General features: G+C 43.2%; 1 protein-coding gene across 5 annotated transcripts in view; it reads left to right on the forward strand.

Moving 5' to 3' along the window:
* Window positions 1-24,483, forward strand: part of WDPCP (WD repeat containing planar cell polarity effector) — a 255,323-nt gene that overhangs the window by 72,820 nt on the left and 158,020 nt on the right. For 4 of the 5 annotated variants that reach the window (XR_009762090.1, XM_061622284.1, XM_061622283.1 and 1 more), the window contains exons 7-8: window positions 7,533-7,647; window positions 10,631-10,764. Coding sequence is in view for 4 of the 5 variants with exons in the window: in XM_061622284.1 (XP_061478268.1) it covers window positions 7,533-7,647; window positions 10,631-10,764 (249 nt within the window). In the remaining variant the exon portion in view is untranslated. The remainder of the gene's footprint in view (window positions 1-7,532; window positions 7,648-10,630; window positions 10,765-24,483) is intronic. The other variant, XM_061622286.1, reaches the window with a different exon arrangement.

A 24,483-nucleotide genomic window follows, 5' to 3' on the forward strand; every position in this document is an offset into this window, starting at 1 on the left:
TTGTTGCAATGTGCTTTATGTGGAGCTCCCCTTGGGCCTAGTCTGGAGGCTGCAGTTGGATTTTTGGTGGGGACAGATTACTGCCAGCACATAATCCCAGTGCTTAAAAACTTACACTTAGCCTGAATTTGCCATTTAAAAAAAACAAACATACTTGTATACCACAGTTTAATTAAAAAATATCAGAGGGAACTTGGGCCCCCGGTAGCAAGTCTATGGACAGTCGTAGGGCCTATGGTGTGGCAACTGGTCAGTCTCCTTCTTGTCAAAGATGTACTGATAATCTTGGTATTTTGCAGGCAGGGTAGCCTCCTTGGCCGAGGGTGGGGCGGCCACTGCCACTGATGCTGCTGTTTTAGTAGGGTGGTGGTGCCATTTGCAATAATCCCACTGGAACGTCACAGTTGCTTCCCCCCAAGAGATTACAGGATCATGTCGCATCAACAAGGTCATCCCCAGAACCACCAGGAATCAGGGCAGGGCGGCCAAGTAGAAGGACAGTTGCTCTGCATGCCCAGGTAGCTCCACTTGCAATTCAGTAATTGCCTCGGTGACAGCTCCTGACATCAGGGGCTGCCCATCTATGGTTTCCACATACAGGGGAGTCTTGAGTGTGGTGATTGGGATGCCGTCTCATTCAGCAAAGTCCAAATCCATAAAGTTACTGGACTCTCCCGAATCAATAATGGCAAACACTTGGACGCATTGGCCCGAGAGCAAGCCAAGAAGGAATGGCAGGTGTAAGGCAGACTTTGGCAGGAGAGGGCCAACTTGAGGTCCCTGACTTACAGTCTGTCCCAGCTCATGGACTTCTACAAGAGCTAGGATTTGGAGCTTTCATTCATTCAGGTCTTCTCCGACTTGGAGGGGCAAGCCTTTGCAAGGTGTCCCGCCTTCCCACAGTAGAGACACAAGCCCTCTCTCTCTGACGCTTCTCTTTCTGTGCCTCAGTCAGGCGAGGCCATGCCCCCCCCTGCACGGGCTCCACCCCTCACTGGGTGGAGGTTCCCATGCTGGGCGAGAAGCGCATGCGAGAGAGGGGTGTGGGAGGGAAGGCTTGGGCCGCCTCAGCCTTGCGTTCCAGGCAATAACCTTCAAGTCTGCTTTCTATCTGCAGGCACAGCTGGATGAGCTCTGATGAGGTGTCCAGTGGCGGAGTTCACGCCAATTCATTGAGGATCTCACTGTTGAGGCTGTTATGGTATAGGTCAAAGCAGACTAATTCCAGTCCATCTCTTGGGCTAGATATGAAAGGTGCTGGTATAAATCCCGACAGAGTTCTTGCCCTGCTGCAGGGTTCCCAATTGGCTGGCCACGGTGGCCTTCTGCTGGGCATCTCTAAAGATTTCTACCATGGCCTCAACAAAGTGATCATACTGGGCTAACATGGAGTCGTTCCAAAGCAACAGAGGTGTTGCCCACTGGACAGCCTCCCTTTTCTGGAGGCTGATGACGAAGGCCACTTTCAAGGAGTCGTTGAGAAAATCTGACTGCCTCATACAGACGTAAAGTACACACGGAGTGATGAACATGGCAAGCTGCTCCTTTTCCCCACTGTAATGAGGGGGCAGCCCCATGGGTGTCTTAACATGAGGCGAGGGCACTGACATGGCTGGGGCAGCCCCCTGCTGCAGGACTGACACTTGATTCCCAAGCCGAGTCACTTGCAGATGCAAGGTCTGATTCTCCGTTCGGAGGGTCTGGGTCTCGGCTCGGAGTTTCTGGAGTTCAGTTAGCATGGTCTGACTGATTGATTATTTTTATTAAGGTTAAAGACCAGTCCATACAGAATTGTACAAGAAGTGTGAAATAGAAAAAAAGTAAAATAATATAACTCTTGTACATAATCAAACCAAGGAAACCACAATAGGAGATTTCCTTGTAAAGCATAAAAATATTAAATATTAAAATTACAAAAATATTATTTAATCCTTAGTCTCTGATAATCAATAGAAGCTGCAAGGAAGCTGGCCACGTTCCTTGTGACCCAGGGGTTCCGGTCAGACAACAAGTACTCCAGATAAAATAAGTCAGATCTGCCGGGAGTTTTTGTTAGTATCGGAGTAATCAAAATAGCTCTAAAATCTTGAAAAAAAGAACCATAGAGTAACACATGGGCAATTGTCTCCACCTTTTCTAAACCACAAGTGCACAGACTCTCTTGATAGACTACTCTTTTATATCAGCCTTCCGGGAAAGTGGAAGGTAAAACATTTAACTTGGCTAGCGTAAAAAGTTTCCTATATTTAGGGATACTCAGTTTTATTAAATAATTTGTGGGTGCAAATGCCACCATATTATTCCTAAAGTTTGGGTACAGTGTGGCCAACCCTAAGTGTTCTTAGAGTTCAATGTCCTGAATATGCTGCTTGATAACTGCTTTGGCTTTAGTGTATCCTAAAGCCAATATAGCATCAGGAGAAAAACCCAGCTTTTGTAATTCCATTGTTAGCGTCTTCCTCCATTTTGATTGAAAGATGTCAATGAGCGTCAGTGAGGATAAACCCACTGGACAAAACAACATCTTCAGCCAGTAATTCATCTTGAGAATCCACGCACGGGCCTCTATAGAAATTTGCCCTGCCTCTAAATGAAGGATTATATTAAGTACGCAGCACATAACTGTGAGCCATATAACATCTGGGCTAAGAAGGAGAGGAGTGCCTTTGCACTCCTCTGCGCATACATAATGGCATCATTTATTTGAGCATTCCAGGAGCCTGATGAATGAAAGGTTACTCACAACTACCTATAGGATGTCACCTGTTCAGCTGTGTGTTCATTTACCTTCCATCTGGGTTAGCATGGTCTCGAAGGCTCTCTGATAGTCCTCCCCTGTCCTGCCGCTCTCTTCCATCTCAGTGATGGGGTCGTCAGGTGGAGGAGGTGGTGGCTGAATCAAACTGTCCTGCTCGAATTTGAAGAACTCAGACTCGGACCTGGCTGTGTTTTTTTCTTTTATTGTAGTAAGAGACAGTTTCAATTCAATACGCTTCATGAATCTACTTACGGCTTACTCAGAACTCGGCATCTCTCTAGGACTAACTAGGCACAATTTCACAGCGCTAAGATGTTGACTCAGCAACTCCTCCCCCCAGCTTAAGTAAGGCTGGGAGGGCACCCTGCTTGCATGTGCTGACTGTCACTGTTGGGAGCGCACTCACAGATGACTGCACCTCAACTATGTCTGTTGGATCTCCTACTGCATTCACCTCCAGGCGCGAGCTGAAGGTGAAGCCCCCATCACTGTCCCGTCTCCGTCCTCCGACGGAGGAGGGCTGCCTGCTGGTGATGCGGGCGCAGGGAGAGGGGAAGCATCAGGCTGGGAAACAACCAGCTGGTCAAGTTGACTCTCCACAGGGGTATCTGGAGCTGCTGAGGTTGAACTGTGGAAGTCCAGAGCTGGGGCCTCTTCTGAGTCAAACTTCCTGCTGAGCCCTTCACCGGCTTGAACATCCCACTCTAAGTCCTCCTCCTGTGCTTTGTTCTTATCAGTCCACCCCCTCCCAGTAGGTCTCACGACAAGAGCTCTGTAGAAAGGGTTGGGGAACCCTGGCGTATGCACCTAATTAGGCCTGCCAAGTCTCCGCATTATTATTATTATTTACTGAATTTATTAGTCACCCATCTAGCTGGCTGTCCAGCCACTTTGGGCGACGTACAAAACAGGCATACAATACCTAGACATTAAAAATCTAAAAACAATGAAGATAAATTCTAGCCCACCCCAGAAGCCTGCCTGAAGAGCCAGGTCTTCAAGGCCTGGCGGAAACTCATCATGGAAGGGGCATGGTGGAGATCATTTGGGAGGGAGTTCCACAGGGTGGGGGCCACAACTGAAAAAGCCCTCTCTCTAGTCCTCACCAGTTTGGCTGTTTTGACTGATGGGATGGAGAGAAGGTCTTTTGAGGCTGATCTTGTTGGGCAGCATAGCTGATGATGCTGGAAGCGCTCCTTTAGATAGACTGGGCCGAAACTGTATAGGGATTTAAAGGTCAAAACCAACACCTAGAATTGGGCCCGGTAAGCAACTGGTAACCAGTGCAACTCTTTTAGCACTGGAGTGATATGATCTTGCCGGCGGCTGCCTTTAATCAGGCACGCCACCACGTTCTGTACCAGTTGCAGCTTCCAGACCGTTTTCAAGGGTAGCCCCACGTAGAGCGCATTACAGTAGTCTAGGCGAGAGGAGAGCAGGGCATGTACCACCGATGGGAGCATATGATTGGAAAGGTAGGGGCGTAGCCTCTGTATTAGATGGAGTTGATACAGTGCTGCCCAGCTCACAGCCAAAACCTGGGCTTGCATGGACAGTTGGGAGTCAAGAATGACCCCGAGGCTATGGATCTGGTCTTTCAGGGGCAGTTGTACCCCATTGAGCACCAGGTCCAAATCCCCTAACCTTCCCTTGTCTCCCACGAACAGTACCTCGGTTTTGTCCGGGTTCAGCTTCAGCTTCAGCTTATTACTTCCCATCTAGCCATCCATTTGGCTTGCAAGGTAATTTCAGCCAAGCCATGACTACATGCCCTACATCTGACTCCGTATATGACATCAGGTATGGGGCTCAGCCATAAAGGGGGTTTGCAGGCACCTGCAAAGTGCTCTGCAAGGTAGCACTCGGAAAGGGGCTTAACAGGACCCAGCAATTAGCTGATTGTCGGGTCTTGCTAAGCCTTTTATTTATTTATTTATTTTATTTCATTTCATTTTTAAACCGCCCATAGCTAGTAGCTCTCTGGGCGGTGTACAAAACAGAGTTAAAATACCATGTCACAATAAAATCCGATTCAAATAACAGGAAAATTTAAAACATTAAGATGAACAATTAACATTAAACATTAAAACATTAAAATGCCTGGGAGTATAGCCAGGTCTTAACCTGGCGCCTAAAAGAAAATACCGTAGGCGCCAGGCGTATTTCCTCAGGTAAGCTGTTCCACAATTCGGGGGCCACCACAGAAAAGGCCCTAGATCTAGTAGTAATGCTCCGGGCATGTTGATGAGTTGGTACCCGGAGGAGGGCCTTAGATACTGAACGAAGTGGACGGGTAGGTTCATAGCAGGAGAGGCGTTCCACAAGGTACTGCGGTCCCACACCATGTAAGGCTTTATAGGTCAAAACCAGCACCTTGAATCTGGCTCGGAAACAAATAGGGAGCCAGTGCAAACTGGCCAGGACAGGTGTTATATGCACGGACCAATTGGTCCTTGTCAACAGCCTGGCTGCCGCGTTTTGCACTAGCTGTAGTTTCCGAACTGTCTTCAGGGGCAGCCCTACATAGAGCGCATTACAGTAATCCAGTCTAGAGGTTACCAGAGCGTGAACAACTGAGGCGAAATCGTCGCTGTCCAGATAGGGGCGTAGTTGGGCGACTAAGCGAAGATGGTAAAACGCATTCCGTGCCACCGAGGCCACTTGAGCCTCCAGTGACAAGGAAGGGTCAAAAAGGACACCCAAACTACGAACCTGTTCCTTCAAGGGGAGTGTAACCCCATCTAGAACAGGTCGAACATCCACCATCTGGGCAGAGAAAGAGTTCAGCAACAGTGTCTCGGTCTTGTCTGCATTGAATTTCAGTTTATTAGCTCTCATCCAGTCCATTATCGCGGTCAGGCAACGGTTTAGCACATCGACAGCCTCACCTGAAGAAGGTGAAAAGGAGAAGTAGAGCTGCGTGTCATCAGCAATACTGATGGCAGCGCACTCCAAAACTCCTGATGACCGCACCCAGAGGCTGCATGTAGATGTTAAAAAGCATGGGGGACAGAACCGATCCCTGAGGGACTCCACAATGGAGAGTCCAGGGTATCGAGCAATGTTCCCCAAGCACTACCTTCTGGCGACGATCCGCTAAGTAGGAGCAGAGCCACTGCCAAGCAGTGCCCCCAACTCCCAACTCCGCAAGCCTCCCCAGAAGGATACCATGGTCGATGGTATCAAACGCTGCTGAGAGATCAAGGAGAATCAACAGGGTCACACCCCCCCTGTCCCTCTCCCGACAGAGGTCATCATACAGGGTGACCAAGGCTGTTTCAGTGCCAAAACCAGACCTAAAACCGGATTGAAACGGATCCAGATAATCGGTTTCATCCAAAAGCACCTGGAGCTGGGTGGCAACGACCCGCTCCAAAACTTTGCCCAAAAAAGGGACATTCGCCACCGGTCTATAGTTGTTCAAAACATCTGGGTCCAAAGAAGGTTTCTTTAAAAGAGGTCTCACTACTGCCTCCTTGAGACTGCCAGGGTCTACTCCCTCTCTCAAGGAAGCATTTATCACCTCTTTGGCCCAGCCGGTGGTTACAGCCCTGCCAGCCTTCACCAGCCAAGATGGGCAAGGGTCCAGAGCAGACATAGTCGCCCGCACCATTCCAAGTACCTTGTCCACTTCCTCGAGCTGCACCAACTGAAACTCATCCAATAATAAAGGACAAGGCCGCGCTCTGGACACTTCAATGGATTCAACTGTCATAACATCAGAGTCCAAGTCCCGACGGATGCATGCAATCTTATCTTGGAAGTGCTCCGCAAATTTGTTGCAGCGGGCTTCCGATGTTTCCTTAGTATCAGGAGGGCCAGAATGTAAAAGCCCTCGTACCACCCTAAAAAGCTCCGCTGGGCGGCAAAGAGATGATCTGATAGTGGCAGAAAAATAAGACTTTTTCGCCGCCCTGACCGCTTTTATGTACAACTTAGTGAAAGCACTTACCAAAGAATGATTACATCCATCAGGAGTTCGCCTCCACCTGCACTCTAGCCTCCTTCTCTCTTTTGCAGAGCTCTCTCTCAGCAAGTTTTATGTGGGCAGAAAAAGTCACCTGACATCATTGTGAGGGCTCATGCAGCATCACAGTGGTACAGTAATTGCATTTAAAATGCTACTTGATAGCACTGTTGTGATATTAACAGGAGTAAGAACATGTGTTGTATAGAAAATATGCACATTATATATGTTATGTTCTATTTGTGAACCTATTCTCTCATTCTCCCTGCACCTCCCCATTCCTGTTTTCTGGGTGGTTAATATACCTGTTAATACACTCTTTACCTGTGGATTATATTTTTCATTAGCATCATGCTTAGATCCATAAGCAATTGAATGCTTTAACTGATTGTGTAGAGCATATAATCATAAGTTACTGAGTAGCTCCATGTCACAGGCTTGAGTCTGTGGTCTTTTTTGCTTATCCAGATTTTTCCAGGGCAGCAGCATGGGGAAGGATTTTAGCCATGAATGGCAACATCTAAAGTTACTATTTTCCATGCAAATTATGGGAAATTATATCCTATAGTGAAATATTTCATACATAGGTTTAGCAGGCATATTCAAAATTCAGTTGTGGGTTTTGTTTTTTACTTCTTTCCTTCTCTCTTTTTTTACAATTAACTTCTTGTGCATCTAATCTGTTTTGCCAGCCAAGCTTTAGTATATGAAATCTATAAAAATACACATGGTAAATGTATTGTGAAACATAATATTCTCTGTTGATAAGTTATGCCTTTCCCCTCCCCCTCGACTATTTGGATTCAGCTCCTCTTTCATTCAGGTGTACTGGTATCCCTAAGTCTTTCTGGGCCACAGCTGGAGCGAGTGGTGATTGACAGAACCCTGATGGGGAAGCTCATCTCCGACGCTATCAGCGATGGTAATTATACCCATGTGCAATTCAATTCCCTACATTTTACATTGGAATAAGAAGAATAGTATGTCAACAGGTAGAGCAATTATTACCACTGGGGACCTGAAAACACAACAAGTAATTGCATGTAATGCCACAGTTACTACCCTCAGGACCAAAACCACTTTAGGAAAAATATTTAACATCAAAGTTTCTGTTCTTATCAACTGTTACATTTGTTTTTAAATCTCAGTTCCTTGTATAATTTTCCCCAAAGGTATTGAAGCTTAGCACATGTAATTTTCTCCCCATTTGAATGCTTTGTTCTGTTTTAGTAAAGTTGCTAGAAATAAACAATAATGCTACTGTAAAGGTCTCTGTGGTGCCTGTGATTAAAAGCTCACTAATAATGCTAGTATCGTACAATACAGTACAGTTGGGCCTGGTCACTTTAAAATATGTTCTTTCAAGTACTGTCAGCTGTGACTGAAAGCGGCACGCCAAGGTCTCAGAAAGCGGGCCTTTCCCAGGCTACCTAAAGATCCTAAAGATGGCAGGGATTAAACCTAGGAACTTCACAAGCAATGGCTCCCATTTCTCATCCATTGAAAAAATGAACCCAAAGCATGTGGCTTTTAAAATGGTTCAGACAAATCCTGGAGGATATGTATCATTTCTTATTAACCACAATAGCTAATGGAACCGCTAGATGCTGGGCTCTTGCTTTCATGCCCTACTTTTGAGATCCCTGAAAGCATTGGGCAGGTTAGCTTCTATTGGAAGCAAGTCTCTGGGCTGGATGAATCCTTGGTTTGCAAGACTATCCTTGTCCTTGGGAAACCATTTCTATTTCACTGAAATTCTAGAACTTGGAAACTAAGGTTACTGTATTTATTTGTGTCTTGAGCCAGGTTTACCAATATAAAAAAAGATTCTGTCCCATAAGTTGTCATTCCTATACAGAACATCATTGTCTGTTTTTACATTGACTGAGGATTTAATTTATTATTTATTTAAAAATCATATGGTGATGGATCTGATTATCAGTCTCATCCAAGAATACCTGCAATTGCTCTACAACCACCTTCTCCACTACCTTTTGCCAAGAAAAGGATGTTGGTGACTGATCTATAGTTGTTATACTCCATTGGGTCCAGTGTGGGTTATTTAAGAAGTGGATGCACCACTGCCTCTTTCTGGGCAGTGGGCCTCACGCAAAGATGCATTTACTACACCTGTGACCCATTCAGTCACCTCACTCCAGCTAGCTTTAATAAGCCAGGATGAACAAGGATCTAATGAGCATGTGGTCAGGCGCATCACTGCAAGCATCTTGACCACATCATCAGGCTACATTAACTGGAATTGATGCTACAGCACTGGGTTCGACGTTGCATTGGACACCTCGGCTGGAACTGCCACAATAGCAGCGTCTAAATCACTGCGGAGCCTCTGTCCTCTTTCTGCGGAGTCCTCTTTCTTATCACCAGCCGCATGCTCCATTCATCCTGAAGTCATTCCCAACAGATTTATATTATAACAGAAAGAAGGTTGGGGGGAAGGGAAGAATCATAGAACAATATATAATATAGTCTTCTGCCCTCAGTCAAATGAAGAACAGATTTACACATGCTGTTAAAATCAGAAGAAAGCTATATTCAGTTCCACACAAGTAATTTAAAAGGATCCAAAAGGATACTTATAAAAGGATACATTTATAAGTACTGGAGGTCAAAATGAAAACAAACAACTCAGATATGGGGCACATCTACACCATACATTTAAAGCACTTTTATACCACTTTAATAGTCATGGCTTTCCACCAAAGAATTCTGGGAACTGTAGTTTGTTAAGGATGCTGACCTCACAGACAATTATCTACAATTACCAGCACCCTTAACAAACCACAGTTCCCAGGATTGTCGATGACTGTTAACATACTCTAAATGTATGGTCTTGATGTGTCCATTCTGACTATACAGGAATGTTGTATTCAGACTCCAAACAAAGCTGAATCAGAGTGAATTCTGAATTAAATTGCTGTTATGGCAAGCATAGGAAAGTGCAAGCAATCGGAGATAATACATTATATTTTAATAGCTTTGAGTGGCTTCCAAAGAGATAGAATCCATCAAGTAACCATTTTTAATTGATTGTTAGTTTTCTCTACAATGTATGCTTTTGCATATGACCAGCCTTGTCCTATATTTTGTCACTGAAGGTATATATTTAAATGAATGATTTAAATTGTTATTGAAGATTGAAAAGTTTAGGGTAATATATGTGAAGAGACTAAAATGAACAGTATAACCCTGAGGTTATGGTCAGCAAGGCACTCATTTCTTGGCAGATCTGCTTTAATACAACAACAGCAACAAACGTTTAATACTTTTATGTTTTACCTGTGGTAGTACTTTCTGCATATTCACAGTTTTCTAAACTTCAAAAGTCTGACTGTTGGCATAATTCACTTCTGGTATGTTCTGATTCAATTATAAAAGAGCAAATGTCATAAGTGAAAAATCCCCAGATTTCTCTCTCCTATGGCTCAACAACTACAAGCAACTCAATTGCTGCAGTCACATCTGCCACCTCATTGGTATCTTTTTCTTTTTTTTACATTTATGCTTGAAGAAGTATTTTCACTCAACCAATGAAAGCAATTGTTGAAGGGGGTTACATTCCAAATTCTACAAGAAATGAGGAAAAATGAATATAGGATGAGAAAGCATTATTGTATTACAAAAGGAATGTGGTATATGCTAATTTATTCAGCTTTACTTAATCTGAGTATCCCTTAAGCTTTATTACTCATTTCTAGGAAGACCCTGACAAGATGAAACACTAATGTCCTTTAGGAGATCACAGAAGCCTCAATGTCATATTTTAAAGTGTAGCCTTGAAATTTTGCTTTTCTTCCCCTGGTGTCTCAGTGGAGGCTCCAGTAAATTGTTTTATTGATGGTGACAGCCAGGTATTACAATGCTGACAGTTTTTCTTTGTTTTTCAGCTGTTCTTACAGACAGTTTCATGATCTTGTCATTTTGGGAGCAAAGCAAACTCTGCTTCATTCAGTTCACAAAGAAGGCAAATTCATCTGAAGTAAACATAAAGCTTGAAAAGCTCTCATCCTTGGATTTTAAGGTACCATCAACAGTGATGTTTGCAAGTACCATAACAAGTGTATACTGATAGTGAATAGGCAATAACTATAACTTACTAAAATAGCCAAAACTAATTTTGAAATTGTATTTCAGATGAACTGTTGGAATGTTGTTGCTCTTTAAAAAATTGAAGCTTGAAACAATCTAGTATTATAGGTAATAGGAGAATAGAAAGGAACACAAACTCTGGCAAAAGAAATGCAACAACAACAATAATAATAATAATAATAAATTTTATTTGTTGGTCGCCTATCTGTCCAGGTTAGTGGACACCCTAGGCGACTTACAATAATAGAGAGCAGTACATAATACAAAATGAAATACAAGCAAATACAATCATAATCCATTTAAAACCAATTTCACAAACAACACCTCGGTCTTGTCGGGATTCAGCTTCAGCCTGTTCTCTCCCATCCATCCACTTACGGATTCCAGGCACTTGGACATGGTATCCACAGCCAACTCTAGTGAGGACTTAAATGAGAGATAGAGCTGAGTGTCATCCGCATATTCGTGACACTTCAGCCCAAAACTCCTGATGATGGCCCCCAGCGGTTTCACATAGATGTTAAACAGCATGGGAGAGAGGATAGAGCCCTGTGGCACCCCACAATTAAGAGGCCAAGGGTCTGATACCTCATCTCCCAAAGCTACCCGTTGGTGCCTATCTGAGAGATAGGAATGGAACCACTGTAAAACAGTGCCCCCTATTCCTAATCCCCCTAGGCGATCCAACAGGATACCGTGGTCAACGGTATCAAAAGCCGCTGAGAGATCTAGGAGGACGAGGAAGGTATATTCTCCCCTATCCAACGCCCTCCTCATATCATCCACCAGAGCGACCAAGGCTGTTTCAGTTCCATGTCCAGTCCTGAAACCCAATTGGAATGGATCTAAATAATCCGTTTCCTCCAAGTGTGTCTGTAACTGTCTGGCCACCACTCGCTCAATTACCTTGCCTAAGAATGGTAAATTAGAAACTGGGCGGAAGTTATTCAGCTCTTGGGGATCCAAGGAGGGTTTTTTTAAGATGGGCTTTATCACCGCCTCCTTGAAGGCTGATGGCATTGCACCCTCTTTCAAGGATGCATTTACCACTGCCTTGATCCCTTCGCTCAGTCTCTCTTTGCAACTCGTGACGAGCCACGAAGGGCAAGGATCAAGCAGACAGGTGGTTGGCTTCACAGTACTGAGCACCTTGTCCACTTCCTCAGAGGGAAGAGGCTGAAACCGATCCCACCGGACCGGAATGCAACTGGCCGACCCTGGCCTACTACCTGTATCCACGGCGAACGGAATCATGCTCTTCAGGCGCTCGATTTTACCAGCAAAGTGTTTAGCAAAAATGTCACAGGAGATTTTAGATTGCTCCATGGGTTCCTGAGCAACGGGACTGACCAGGCTTCGGACCACCTGGAACAATCTCCTGGGACAACACTCTGCTGACGCAATAGAGGCAGCAAAGAATTCCCTCTTTGTTGCCTTTGTTGCCACCTGGTAGGCTGCTATTGCCGCTCTAACCAGTGTCTGATCATCTTCGGTGCGAGATTTCCGCCACCGGCACTCAAGTCGTCTCACCTCCTGTCTCAGACCCCGCAACCGTGGTGTATACCAGGGTGCTGTCTGAGTTCTATTCAGGGGGAGAGGACGTTTCGGAGCCACCCTATCCAAAGCCCCAGTGATCTCCCTGTTCCACTCCATCACCAGGGCTTCGGCCGGGCGTCCTTCAGTCAGCTCCAAATCACCCAGCGCATTCAGGAATCCCTGCGGTTCCATCAGGTGTCTGGGGCGGACCATCCTAATAGGTCCACAAGAGATGCTAAAAAAGAATTTGAGAAGCATATTGCTAACAAAAACAAATTCTTTAAATACATTCAAAGCAGGAGACCATCTAGGGAGGCAGTTGGACCCTTGGATGACAAGGGAGTCAAAGGATAAGGAAATTGCAGAGAAGCTAAATGATTTTTTTGCATCTGTCTTCACGGCTGAGCATATAGGGCAGATTCCTGTGCCTGAACTAACTTTTGCAGGAAGGGAGTCTGAGGAACTGAGGCAAATAGTGGTGACAAGATATGACGTTCTAGGCTTAATAGGCAAAATAAAAACTGACAAATCGCTTGGTCTGTATGGCATCTACACAAGAACTCAAATGTGAAATTGCTAATCTTCTAACAAGAATATCCGCCTCCATACCCGAGGACTGGAAAGTGGCCAGTGGTAACACCAATCTTTAAAAAGGGATCCAGGGGGGATCCTGGAAATTACACACTGGTTAGCTTAATGTCTGTTGTAGGAAAATTGGTAGAAAGTATTTTTAAAGATAAAATTACAAATATAGATAGAAGAACAAGCTTTGCTGAAGCAGAACCAGCATGGCTTCTTCCAGGGCAAGTCCTGTCTCACTCATCTGTTAGAGTCCTTTAAGACTGTCAACCAGCATATAGATAGAGGTGATTTAGTGGGCATAGTGTACTTGACAGAGGTGATCTAGTGGGCATAATGTACAAGACAGAACCCTGGAAGACAAAGAAATTCAAAGTGATCTTGGTAGGCTGGAGCATTGGGCTGAAAACAAGAGAATGAAATTTAACAGGGGTAAGTGCAAAGTTTTACATGTAGGAAAAAGAAACCAAGTGCACAGTTGTAAGATGGGGGTTACTTAGCTTAGCAGTATTTCATGTGAGAAGGATCGAAATTGTTGTTGATCACAAGCTGAATATGAGCCAACAGTGCAATGTGGCAGCAAAAAAGGTAAATGCTATTTAGGCAGCATTAACCGAATATAGTTTCCAAATCATGTGAAGTTATTAGTTCCCGTTAGAGCAGTACGACAATGGAACTAAGGAGGTGGTGGGCTCTCCCACACTAAAGGCATTCAAGATGCAAGTGGGCAGCCACCTGTCAGGTATGCTTTAACTTGGATTCCTGCACTGAGCAGGGGGTTGGACCCTTATAGGACCCTTCCAATTCTACTATTCTATGATTTTATAAAGGCTTTTGACAAGATACCTCACCAAAGTCTCCTGAGTAAGCTTAGCAGTCATGGCATAAGAGGAGAGGTCCTCTTGTGGATCAGGAACTGGCTGGGAAACAGAAAGCAGAGAGTAGAATAAGTAGACAGTTCTCTCAATAGAGAGGTGTAGAAAGTGGAGTCCCCCAAGGATCAGTATTGGGACCTGTCTTCTTCAACTTGTTCATAAATGATCTAGAGTTAGAGGTGAGCAATGAGGTGGCCAAGTTTGCTAATGATACTAAATTGTTCAGGGTCATTAAAACAAAAAGAGATTGCAAAGAGCTCTAAGAGGACTTGTCCAAAATGATTGAATGAATGGTAAAATGGCAAATGAAATTCAATGTAGACAAGTGTAAAATTATGCATATTGGAGTAAAAAAATCTTAATTTCACATATACGCTCATGGGGTCTGAAAAGGTGGTGACTGACCAGGACCAAGATCTTGGGGTTGTAGCAGATAGCTCAATGAAGAGGTTGACTCAGTATGTAACAGCTGTGAAAAAGGCAAATTCCATGCTAAGGATCACTAGGAAAGATATTGAAAATTAAACTGCTGATATAATACCTTTATATAAATCTGTGTTTTGGATGGATTTAGAATACTGTGTACAGTTCTGGTCACCTCACCTCAAAATGGATATTGTAGAGCTGGAAAAGGTTCAGAAAAGGGAAACCAAAATGATCAGGGAGATGGAGCAACTTCCCTTTGAGGAAAGGCTGCAGCATTTGGGGCTTTTTAGTTTAGGGAAAAGGCAAGTAAGAAGTGACATGATAGAATTATGCATGCCATGGAGAACATGGATAGAGAAATTTTTTGTTCCTCTTTCATAACATTAGAACTCGTGGACATCCAATAAAACTGAAATTTTGAAGATTAAGGACCGACCAAAGAAAGTATTTCTTCACATAGCGCGTAGTTAAACTGTTGAATTTACTCCCACAAGAGGCAGGGATGGCCACTAACCTGGATGGCTTTAAAAGAGGGTTAGACAAATTCATGGAGGAGAAGGCCATCAGTGGCTACTAGCTAGGATGGCTATGCTCTGCCTCCATAGTCAGAGACAGTATGCTTCTGAATATCAGTTGCTGGAAGCTACAGGAGGGGAGAGTGTTCTTGTCCTCAAGTCCTGCTTGCAGGCTTCCTACAGGTATGTGTGAACAGGATGCTGCACTAGATAGGCCATTGGTCTGATCCAGCAGGCTCTTCTTGTGTTCTTGTAAGTCTTTCAGATGGTTGCCAAAGATAAATTTAGGTAGACTAGGGCTGGATTAAAGATCCTCCGTGGCCCAGAGTGGTAAGCAGCGGTAACACAGCCAAAGCTCTGCTCACAGCCGGAGTTCGATTCCAACGAAAGGAGGAAGTCGAATCTCCGGTAAAAGGGGTCGAGGTCCACTCAGCCTTCCATCCATCCGTGGTCGGTAAAATGAGCACCCGGCATACACTGGGGGGTGAAGAAAGGGCGGGGAAGGAACTGGCAATCCCACCCCATACATAAGGTCTGCCTAGTAAACGTCGCAAGACGTCACCCTAAGAGTCAGAAACAACTCGTGCTACAAGTGCGGGGACACCTTTACCTTTTATGGCTGGATTAAGCTAAGCACTCCATAGTATAAGATCCAAGATAATATGGGCCTTAGTGTTGAGTTACAACTTGTGTCCTGTCCTTTACTTGTGTTCTGCTCCTGAAACGTAAGCAACTTACTCATCATGGAACAGGAGAACAGCATATTCACAACAGTATAATAATTTAAGAGTGCTACAAATGAAATTCATAATTATGATGATTTTCTCATAGGATAAGATTTAGGGTGGTCTGAGGCATGTGTTAAGGGGCAAACCCTCCTGCTGATAATGGCTGGATATGGTAGCACATCCACCTCCATGCATGGATGCTTGTAGAAGAGAGTATTGTGTGAAACAGAGATGTGCTAACCTCCAGATGCAAGTCGTCATAGATGCTCTATTCTGTTCAGCTTTGAGATACGGGGTTTGAAATTAACTTATCCCTTCTTCTTAACATGTTGTCGTAAATTACTGAATATGAGGCTAGAGATTCTTCAAAACGAAGAAGTAGACATTTTTATTTCATACTCTTTCTTTTCAAAATGCAAAGTGTAGATTAGTAAAGAGGTCTGTCTCGGGTTCATCACAGGAAGATGCTACCTCTTTATGTCTCTTTCCCCTCCCCCAGTGATGCAAAAGCGCAGAACGCAAGAAAACATTTTGCTCACTATTTTTTTCTCATCCTGCCACTAATTTCTTTTGTTTATTTTATTTAAAGGGCTTCATATCTGTAAGGCTAGCTTTTCTTGGGCTGTGTTACATTTTTGCCACATTAAATTATAACTTGTTTGTTGGGAATATTCTCTGGTAGAATGGACATCAAATACATTTTCCAGGCTGTTTCAGTTCAAGGCCTCTTTTCAGCACTGACTTGCGTTTGCAAGATTGATTCAACCTCTGTAACATGGATTTGAGACAGTTCACTGTTCACGAGGAACTGAGCTGATATGTTGTTTACTTCAAAATGATGCACCCTTGTGCTTTGCTGAGTATTTGTTAAGCATAGGCTTTTAGTACCCATGACCATGAGCTGTAGACATCCAGCCTAACTACGAAGTTGCATTGGGATGACACCTCATGTGATAATTTATTTTCAAAGTCATATGATTGTTTATTACTAACCAAGTTCTGGGCCTATATCTATGTCCCAATACATATCAGACCAAAAATATGATTAGTGTGATCTTTTAACAACAAATGAAAACAAAAATACAAGTACCTGTGGCCAATTAAGGAAAAAATCAAAACAGTTTGAGTAACACAATATTTTTATTAGGACCTTCTAAAATCACAAAGCAGTGAGCCAGCCTTTGAGTTTAACGGAACACTCAGATTTGATGTTTTTAAAAAGATGTTCTAGTACAGGGCCCAGTAGGAACCCACTCTGGAATATGTTAACAGTTTTAAAATAATTCCGGAGGCTCTTTGCAGATTTATTAGGACAGCTTGCAATCTATGCATATGATCAAGGTATTCATAGGTAATAAGCAATGACACTCCACTTTTGAAAGTATAAATACAGGTAGTCATATCTGCCACTAAAAGAAAGGTACTTAAAGGAGACTCCCCATTGCACCCCCCATGCCTTACAAAGAAGATTCATGCATGTTACCTCAAGCAAGGCCTCACTTTCCAGAGCTAGATCAGTTTATAATTTATGCCCCTTTTTTCTACATATGCATGCAAAGACTATGTGGCTGCCATGTTGCTGTTTTCCCCCCTTGCATATTTTGCTCTGTCAGTGGCTCTCATTGTCATACATTGGACTCTGTTCTGGAGAACTGATACAACACATCAAGACTGCACAACATAGGAAGCGGACCTTTTGTGTTGTGATACCGATACTTTGGAATTCCCTCCCCTTAAATATTAGACAGGCGCCATCTCTGTTATCTTTTTGGTACCTACTGAAGACCCTCTTTTTTCAACAAGGCTTTTAAGTAGAGACCTTATCCCAGTCTGTGTCTGTGCTGGAATTGCTTTTTTTTTTTTAAGTTGTTTTTTTAAAGATGTTTTTACAATGTTTTGTTTTAATATTTTTTAAAGTCTTTTGTTTTTAAGATGTTTTAAAGTGCTTTTAGTGTTTTTGTTTGCCGCCCTGGGCTCCTTCTGGGAGGAAGGGTGGAATATTAAACAAATAAATATCTTGGTTCTTTTGAACATGGAGAATTTTGCCCAATGGCCATATTTACCATCTCCAAGGGCTACACCTTTACATTTGTAAGGCTACAAAAGAAAAGAATGTAGTATTCCTTACTCAAGGGACATGACAAACTGGTGCCAGATGCTGGAAGCCATTGCTGAACTTAGCTCTGCATCCATATGCCACCGAAACGTCTCACTACGCCATAGTGGTATGAAGGTGTATAGTAGGGATGGGGAACCTCTGGCCCTCCATATATTGTTGGACTACAGCTCCCATCTTCCCTGGGCCTGATGGGAGTTGGAATCCAACATCATCTGGTAAAGCAACTCTTGCTTAGGATAAATCAATATGGCTTCTACAAAGGGAATAGCAGTGCCTTGTGAGGGAGGAAGAGGCAATGGTGTCATTCTGGTGGCAGCGCTGTGCTTGTCTGGGCAGGGTGAGGTGGCAGCAGTGAGGTCGGGAGCTCCAGGCTGGTGGCAGCAGCCCCACAGGTATATACACATCTGTGGGGCTGCTGCCTCAGAGCTCCTCCAGTCTTGCTGCAACTACCTCACCACATCCCCATGCCGATGAACACATACCACCAGGAGGATGCTACTACCTCTGCCCTCTCCAAGCCAGCACTGAAAGGTACGTTCTATCTCACTAACTTTTTATTTATTTATTACATTTATACCCCTCCTTTCTTTTCCTGATAGAAACCCAAGGCAGCTTACATATGGTTCCCAGGCGGTCTCCCATCCAGGCACTGACAAGACCTGACCCTGCTTAGCTTCTGCAGGGAGCTGGCTTCATGTGCCTTCAGACCATAGCCTGGGACCAGAGTTTAGAGTTTTGTGAGTGTCAGTAATCACAAGGTGATGGACTATCAAAAAGCTTTTGATAAAGTTTATTTATTTATTTAGACTATTTCTATACCACTTAATATAGAAAAAGATCTCTAAGTGGTGTACAGAAAAGTAAAACAGCTACAACAAGTATTATAAAAATGTACAATAAAACCATAGCACAAATAATACATACATAATACAAATTATTAATAAATAAATACCGACACCTTCACACTTCCCCACTCAACGACTCTCAATCTCCTGGCTCCCACACAGGATTCCACCCATCCACTCTGACTCTCACTCAGGGCCCAAACACACTCACGAGTTCCTCGCCAAAGATTCATGGTTCAAGAACAAGCTTTGGCAGCAGCTCATGGTTAATGAAGAGAAAGCTGAACCTTGAGCCTGGTTCAGCCGACACACTAAGCCAAAGTTTGACTTAGTTTCGCATGGCAGCAAAAAAGAACAGGGAAGAGTAAAGCAGCTGTGAGCTCCTTTCTGGAAGCCTGCACATTCACATGGTCTCACTAAGCCAGGATTTGGCTTAATGTGTCGTGTGAGCCAGGCACTGACATTGTCCCCTTCTTGTTAGAGTTATGCCAGACCATTTGGAGTTGTTCTCATAAGAACATAAGAACATAAGAAGAGCCTGCTGGATCAGGCCAGTGGCCCATCTAGTCCAGCATCCTGTTCTCACAGTGGCCAACCAGGTGCCTGGGGGAAGCCCGCATGCAGGACCCGAGTGCAAGAACACTCTTCCCTCCTGAGGCTTCCGGCAACTGGTTTTCAGAAGCATGCTGCCTCTGAGTAGGGTGGCACAGCACAGCCATCATGGCTAGTAGCCATTGATAGCCCTGTCCTCCATGAATTTGTCTAATCTTCTTTTAAAGCCATCCAAGCTGTTGGCCATTACTGCATCTTGTGGGAGCAAAGTCCATAGTCTAACTATGCGCTGAGTAAAGAAGTACTTCCTTTTGTCTGTCCTGAATCTTCCAACATTCAGCTTCTTTGAATGTCCACGAGTTCTAGTATTATGAGAGAGGGAGAAGAACTTTTCTCTATCCACTTTCTCAATGCCATGCATAATTTTATACACTTCTATCATGTCTCCTCTGACCCGCCTTTTCTCTAAACTAAAAAGCCCCAAATGCTGCAACCTTTCCTCGTAAGGGAGTCGTTCCATCCCCTTGATCATTCTGGTTGCCCTCTTCTGAACCTTTTCCAACTCTAGAATATCCTTTTTGAGATGAGGCGACCAGAACTGTACACAGTATTCCAAATGCGGCCGCACCATAGATTTATACAATGGCATTATGATATCGGCTGTTTTATTTTCAATACGTTTCCTAATTATTGCTAGCATGGAATTTGCCTTTTTCACAGCTGCCGCACACTGGGTCGACATTTTCATTGTGCTGTCCACTACAACCCCGAGGTCTCTCTCCTGGTCGGTCACCGCCAGTTCAGACCCCATGAGCGTATATGTGAAATTAAGATTTTTTGCTCCAATATGCATACTTTTACACTTGTTTATATTGAATTGCATTTGCCATTTTTCCGCCCATTCACTCAGTTTGGAGAGGTCTTTTTGGAGCTCTTCGCAATCCCTTTTTGTTTTAACAACCCTGAACAATTTAGTGTCGTCAGCAAACTTGGCCACTTCACTGCTCACTCCTAATTCTAGGTCATTAATGAACAAGTTGAAAAGTACAGGTCCCAATACCGATCCTTGAGGGACTCCACTTTCTACAGCCCTCCATTGGGAGAACTGTCCGTTTATTCCTACTCTCTGCTTTCTGCTTCTTAACCAATTCTTTACCCACAAGAGGACCTCTCCTCTTATTCCATGACTGCTAAGCTTCCTCAGAAGCCTTTGGTGAGGTACCTTGTCAAACGCTTTTTGAAAGTCTAAGTACACTATGTCCACTGGATCACCTCTATCTATATGCTTGTTGACACTCTCAAAGAATTCTAATAGGTTACTGAGACAGGACTTTCCCTTGCAGAAGCCATGCTGGCTCTGCTTCAGCAAGGCTTGTTCTTCTATGTGCTTAGTTAATCTAGCTTTAATAATACTTTCTACCAGTTTTCCAGGGACAGAAGTTAAGCTAACTGGCCTGTAATTTCCGGGATCCCCTCTGGATCCCTTTTTGAAGATTGGCGTTACATTTGCCACTTTCCAGTCCTCAGGCACGGAGGAGGACCCGAGGGACAAGTTACATATTTTAGTTAGCAGATCAGCAATTTCACCTTTGAGTTCTTTGAGAACTCTCGGGTGGATGCCATCCGGGCCCGGTGATTTGTCAGTTTTTATATTGTCCATTAAGCTTAGAACTTCCTCTCTCGTTACCACTATTTGTCTTAGTTCCTCAGAATCCCTTCCTGCAAATGTTAGTTCAGGTTCAGGGATCTGCCCTATATCTTCCACTGTGAAGACAGATGCAAAGAATTCATTTAGCTTCTCTGCAATCTCCTTATCGTTCTTTAGTACACCTTTGACTCCCTTATCATCCAAGGGTCCAATTGTCTCCCTAGATGGTCTCCTGCTTTGAATGTATTTATAGAATTTTTTGTTGTTGGTTTTTATGTTCTTAGCAATGTGCTCCTCAAATTCTTTTTTAGCATCCCTTATTGTCTTCTTGCATTTCTTTTGCCAGAGTTTGTGTTCTTTTTTATTTTCTTCATTCGGACAAGACTTCCATTTTCTGAAGGAAGACTTTTTGCCTCTAAGAGCTTCCTTGACTTTGCTTGTTAACCATGCTGGCATCTTCTTGGCCCTGGCGGTACCTTTTCTGATCTGCGGTATGCACTCCAGTTGAGCTTCTAATATAGTGTTTTTAAACAACTTCCAAGCATTTTCGAGTGATGTGACCCTCTGGACTTTGTTTTTCAGCTTTCTTTTTACCAATCCCCTCATTTTTGTGAAGTTTCCTCTTTTGAAGTCAAATGTGACCGTGTTGGATTTTCTTGGCAATTGGCCAGTTACATGCATGTTTAATTTAATAGCATAGTGGTCACTGCTCCCAATTGGTTCAACAACACTTACATCTCGCACCAGGTCCCGGTCCCCACTGAGGATTAAGTCCAGGGTTGCCGTCCCTCTGGTCGGTTCCATGACCAACTGATCTAGGGAATAGTCATTTAGAATACCTAGAAACTTTGCTTCTTTGTCATGACTGGAACACATATGCAGCCAGTCTATGTCTGGGTAGTTGAAGTCACCCATTACTACCACCTTCCTAGTTTGGATGCTTCCTCAATTTCATATCTCATCTCAAGGTCTCCCTGAGCATTTTGATCAGGGGGACGATAGATCGTTCCCAGTATTAAGTCCCTCCTGGGGCACGGTATCACCACCCACAACGATTCTGTGGAGGAATCTGCCTCTTTTGGGGTTTCGAGCTTGCTGGATTCAATGCCTTCTTTCACGTATAGAGCGACTCCGCCACCAATACGTCCTTCCCTGTCCTTCCGATATAGTTTATATCCAGGGATAACCGTATCCCACTGGTTTTCTCCATTCCACCAGGTCTCGGTTATGCTCACTATATCAATGCTCTTCTCTAAGACCAAGCACTCCAGTTCTCCCATCTTGGTTCGCAGGCTCCTAGCATTAGCGTACATTTTTTCTTCCTTTTTAAAGAGCTCCTTCCAGGCCATATATTCAACTTCTTCCACACCAAAGTTCACATTTCCACTTACTTTCTTAAAAACAAAAGTAAAGCAGCTCTACATGAGAACGTGATTACCTTTGCTCTGCCCTGCAGCAAGGCTGTCTCCCCATTGCAGTACATTCGGCAAGCTCCCCCCCCCATCAAATCTGGATGAAATATTGTGCTGCTGCTTTTGAATTAAACTGTGCAGAACTGTTCCCTCAAAGCTTAACGTGCAGTTAGGTTATGCTTTGAGTGATTGTTTTTTTTAAAAAGGTTTTCAGTGAAAAGCCTGCTGCTTCTATGGCAAACACAGTACAATTAAGTAGTGGAACGCTTCTGCCAAGGCTATGAAATACAGCATCTATATATCTATCTACTTTACTCACATTGTATAGCTATTTTTATTTTGTGGCTAAAGTAGATGTTTAGTTCTGATGTACGTCTGATTGGCAAGATATCTTTATTTTCCTGCTATAGATACATATGTGTATTAAAGTTTCAAAGGGAGTTTGTTTTAACTAGGGATGGGAGAGAATATCTGCTAAATCAGACTTAGTACTGGATTTTGACTGAATCGGACAGTCCGCTGTCTTTTCAGACCAACACTGATTTCTTGCGGCAGACCGTGGCTGTAATTGGCACGGTTTTTTTTCTGAATTTCCCCCCTGATTTTATGTAATTATCTTCATAATGACAGTCACTATTACCCATTAGCTTCCATGGCTTTGAATAAGCATTTATGTTAAAATTTACATAATTTTTTGCCACCAAAAAACACAAAACAGCAGATCTAATTGGTAAGTGCAAAAGCAAGCAGTAACAAGAAAAAGACAGATCAGGATTGAATGACGGACTATCGGAATACAAGCGCATCAGAACTAGGCAGCGAACCCCATCCCTAGTATTAACCACCATCACCTATAAAATTGAATGCAGCATAGGAAGTTGCCTAGTGTTACTGAATCATAATTTAAAACTTCTCATTGATGAAATAGCTTGAAAATTAATTAGACCAGTTAGTATTTTTCTCTTAATCTTTTTCTTAATTAAGCAATCCAGCACCTCTGCCTGTGGGAGGCACCACGCATTGCCTTCGTGAAGAGAACTGAAAACTAGCAAGCACAGGGAAGGAAGGGATATGCTAGCTCTACTTATTTCCCATTTTCCCTCTAGCTCTTAGCTGATGGGATCTGACCCATCCTCTCTTGTGTAAACAACCTTCACCAGTAGTTATTGTGTGGGTATGAATCACTGGATTGGCCCAGAGGAAGGGTGTACACCACTAGTCACCATCAACTTGATGACAACTTGATGGCAAGATAGGGGAAAGGAGGTGGGGAGGAGTGGGAGTAACCTGGGCAAGCCTTCCTCTCTGTCCTTTCTCTCACCATTCTTTCATGCATTATTATTTATTTAGGGAAATTATGTAAAATTATGTAAAAAAAGGATCATATTTTTTAAAATCCCAGAACAGTTTACATAAAAATATCAGTAAAAACATAAAATAGAATTAGCCTTAAAACATTATACTGAAACTAAATCGCCGTTAATACACAGAAAATTAGTTTTGGGGGGTAATTACAGATTTTAAAAAATAATTTGCTTTAAAGTAATGTAAAATTTTAACTCGTGAAAATTAATGAACAATTAAATACGCTTATAGTACATTATCAACTTTAATATCTAATAATTTGATTGTGATCTCCATATTGCACTTCTTCAAAAGGCTATCATGCCATTTTTCCATATTTTTAAAAGGCATTGTGCTTATTTTTCCAAACTTGACAGCCATGCCATACTGTTTATTCTTCTAAATTCCCAGCATCTTGGAAAGTTAAAACGCTTGTATAGATCTTTTGAAACCATTGACCTTTTCCAAGTTTTTCATTTCTATAGCTTTTTAATCCATTTCAATTTACTGAGGAGTGAGAAGGGAGAGTACAAGGAGTTAATGTTTACTGTGAGAGAACAACAGTGGTAATTACTTTGATTTCAGTTCCTTTTGATGTGTATTCAGGGGATGAAGAGGTCAATAATATTATGACCATGCAAATAGAAAGAGGTTCTTTTGGCCATAAAAAACAGCAAAGGATTATTAAAGCATTAACCTTGATTTTTAATGGCCTTGGTTGAGTGGTGAGATCACAATTTGGATGAGCCTGATTATTTACTAAATACAATACATAAATGCAACGGGTTCTTAACACCCATTGCACTCTGGCATTATCGCATTACTGCCATCCTTTGTTGCCTTGCAGACAGGAATATGAAAGCAATCTGTCATGTAGTGAGACTGGCTCCAGAAGCATTTCTCTGATAAGAAGACCCCCTGCCCTTTGCTAGTGTCTGGTCCAGTAGGCTTAGCCATGCGCTTAATCCCCAGAAAGTGGTTCGATTATTGCTGACCAGCAATAGCAAGATAGGTTTTTTCCAACCCCCTTTAGCTATCAACCTTCCATTAATTCCTTAAGCAGAAATGTGGT

This window comes from Rhineura floridana, chromosome 4 (assembly GCF_030035675.1).
Source record: "Rhineura floridana isolate rRhiFlo1 chromosome 4, rRhiFlo1.hap2, whole genome shotgun sequence".
Taxonomy (NCBI): domain Eukaryota; kingdom Metazoa; phylum Chordata; class Lepidosauria; order Squamata; family Rhineuridae; genus Rhineura; species Rhineura floridana.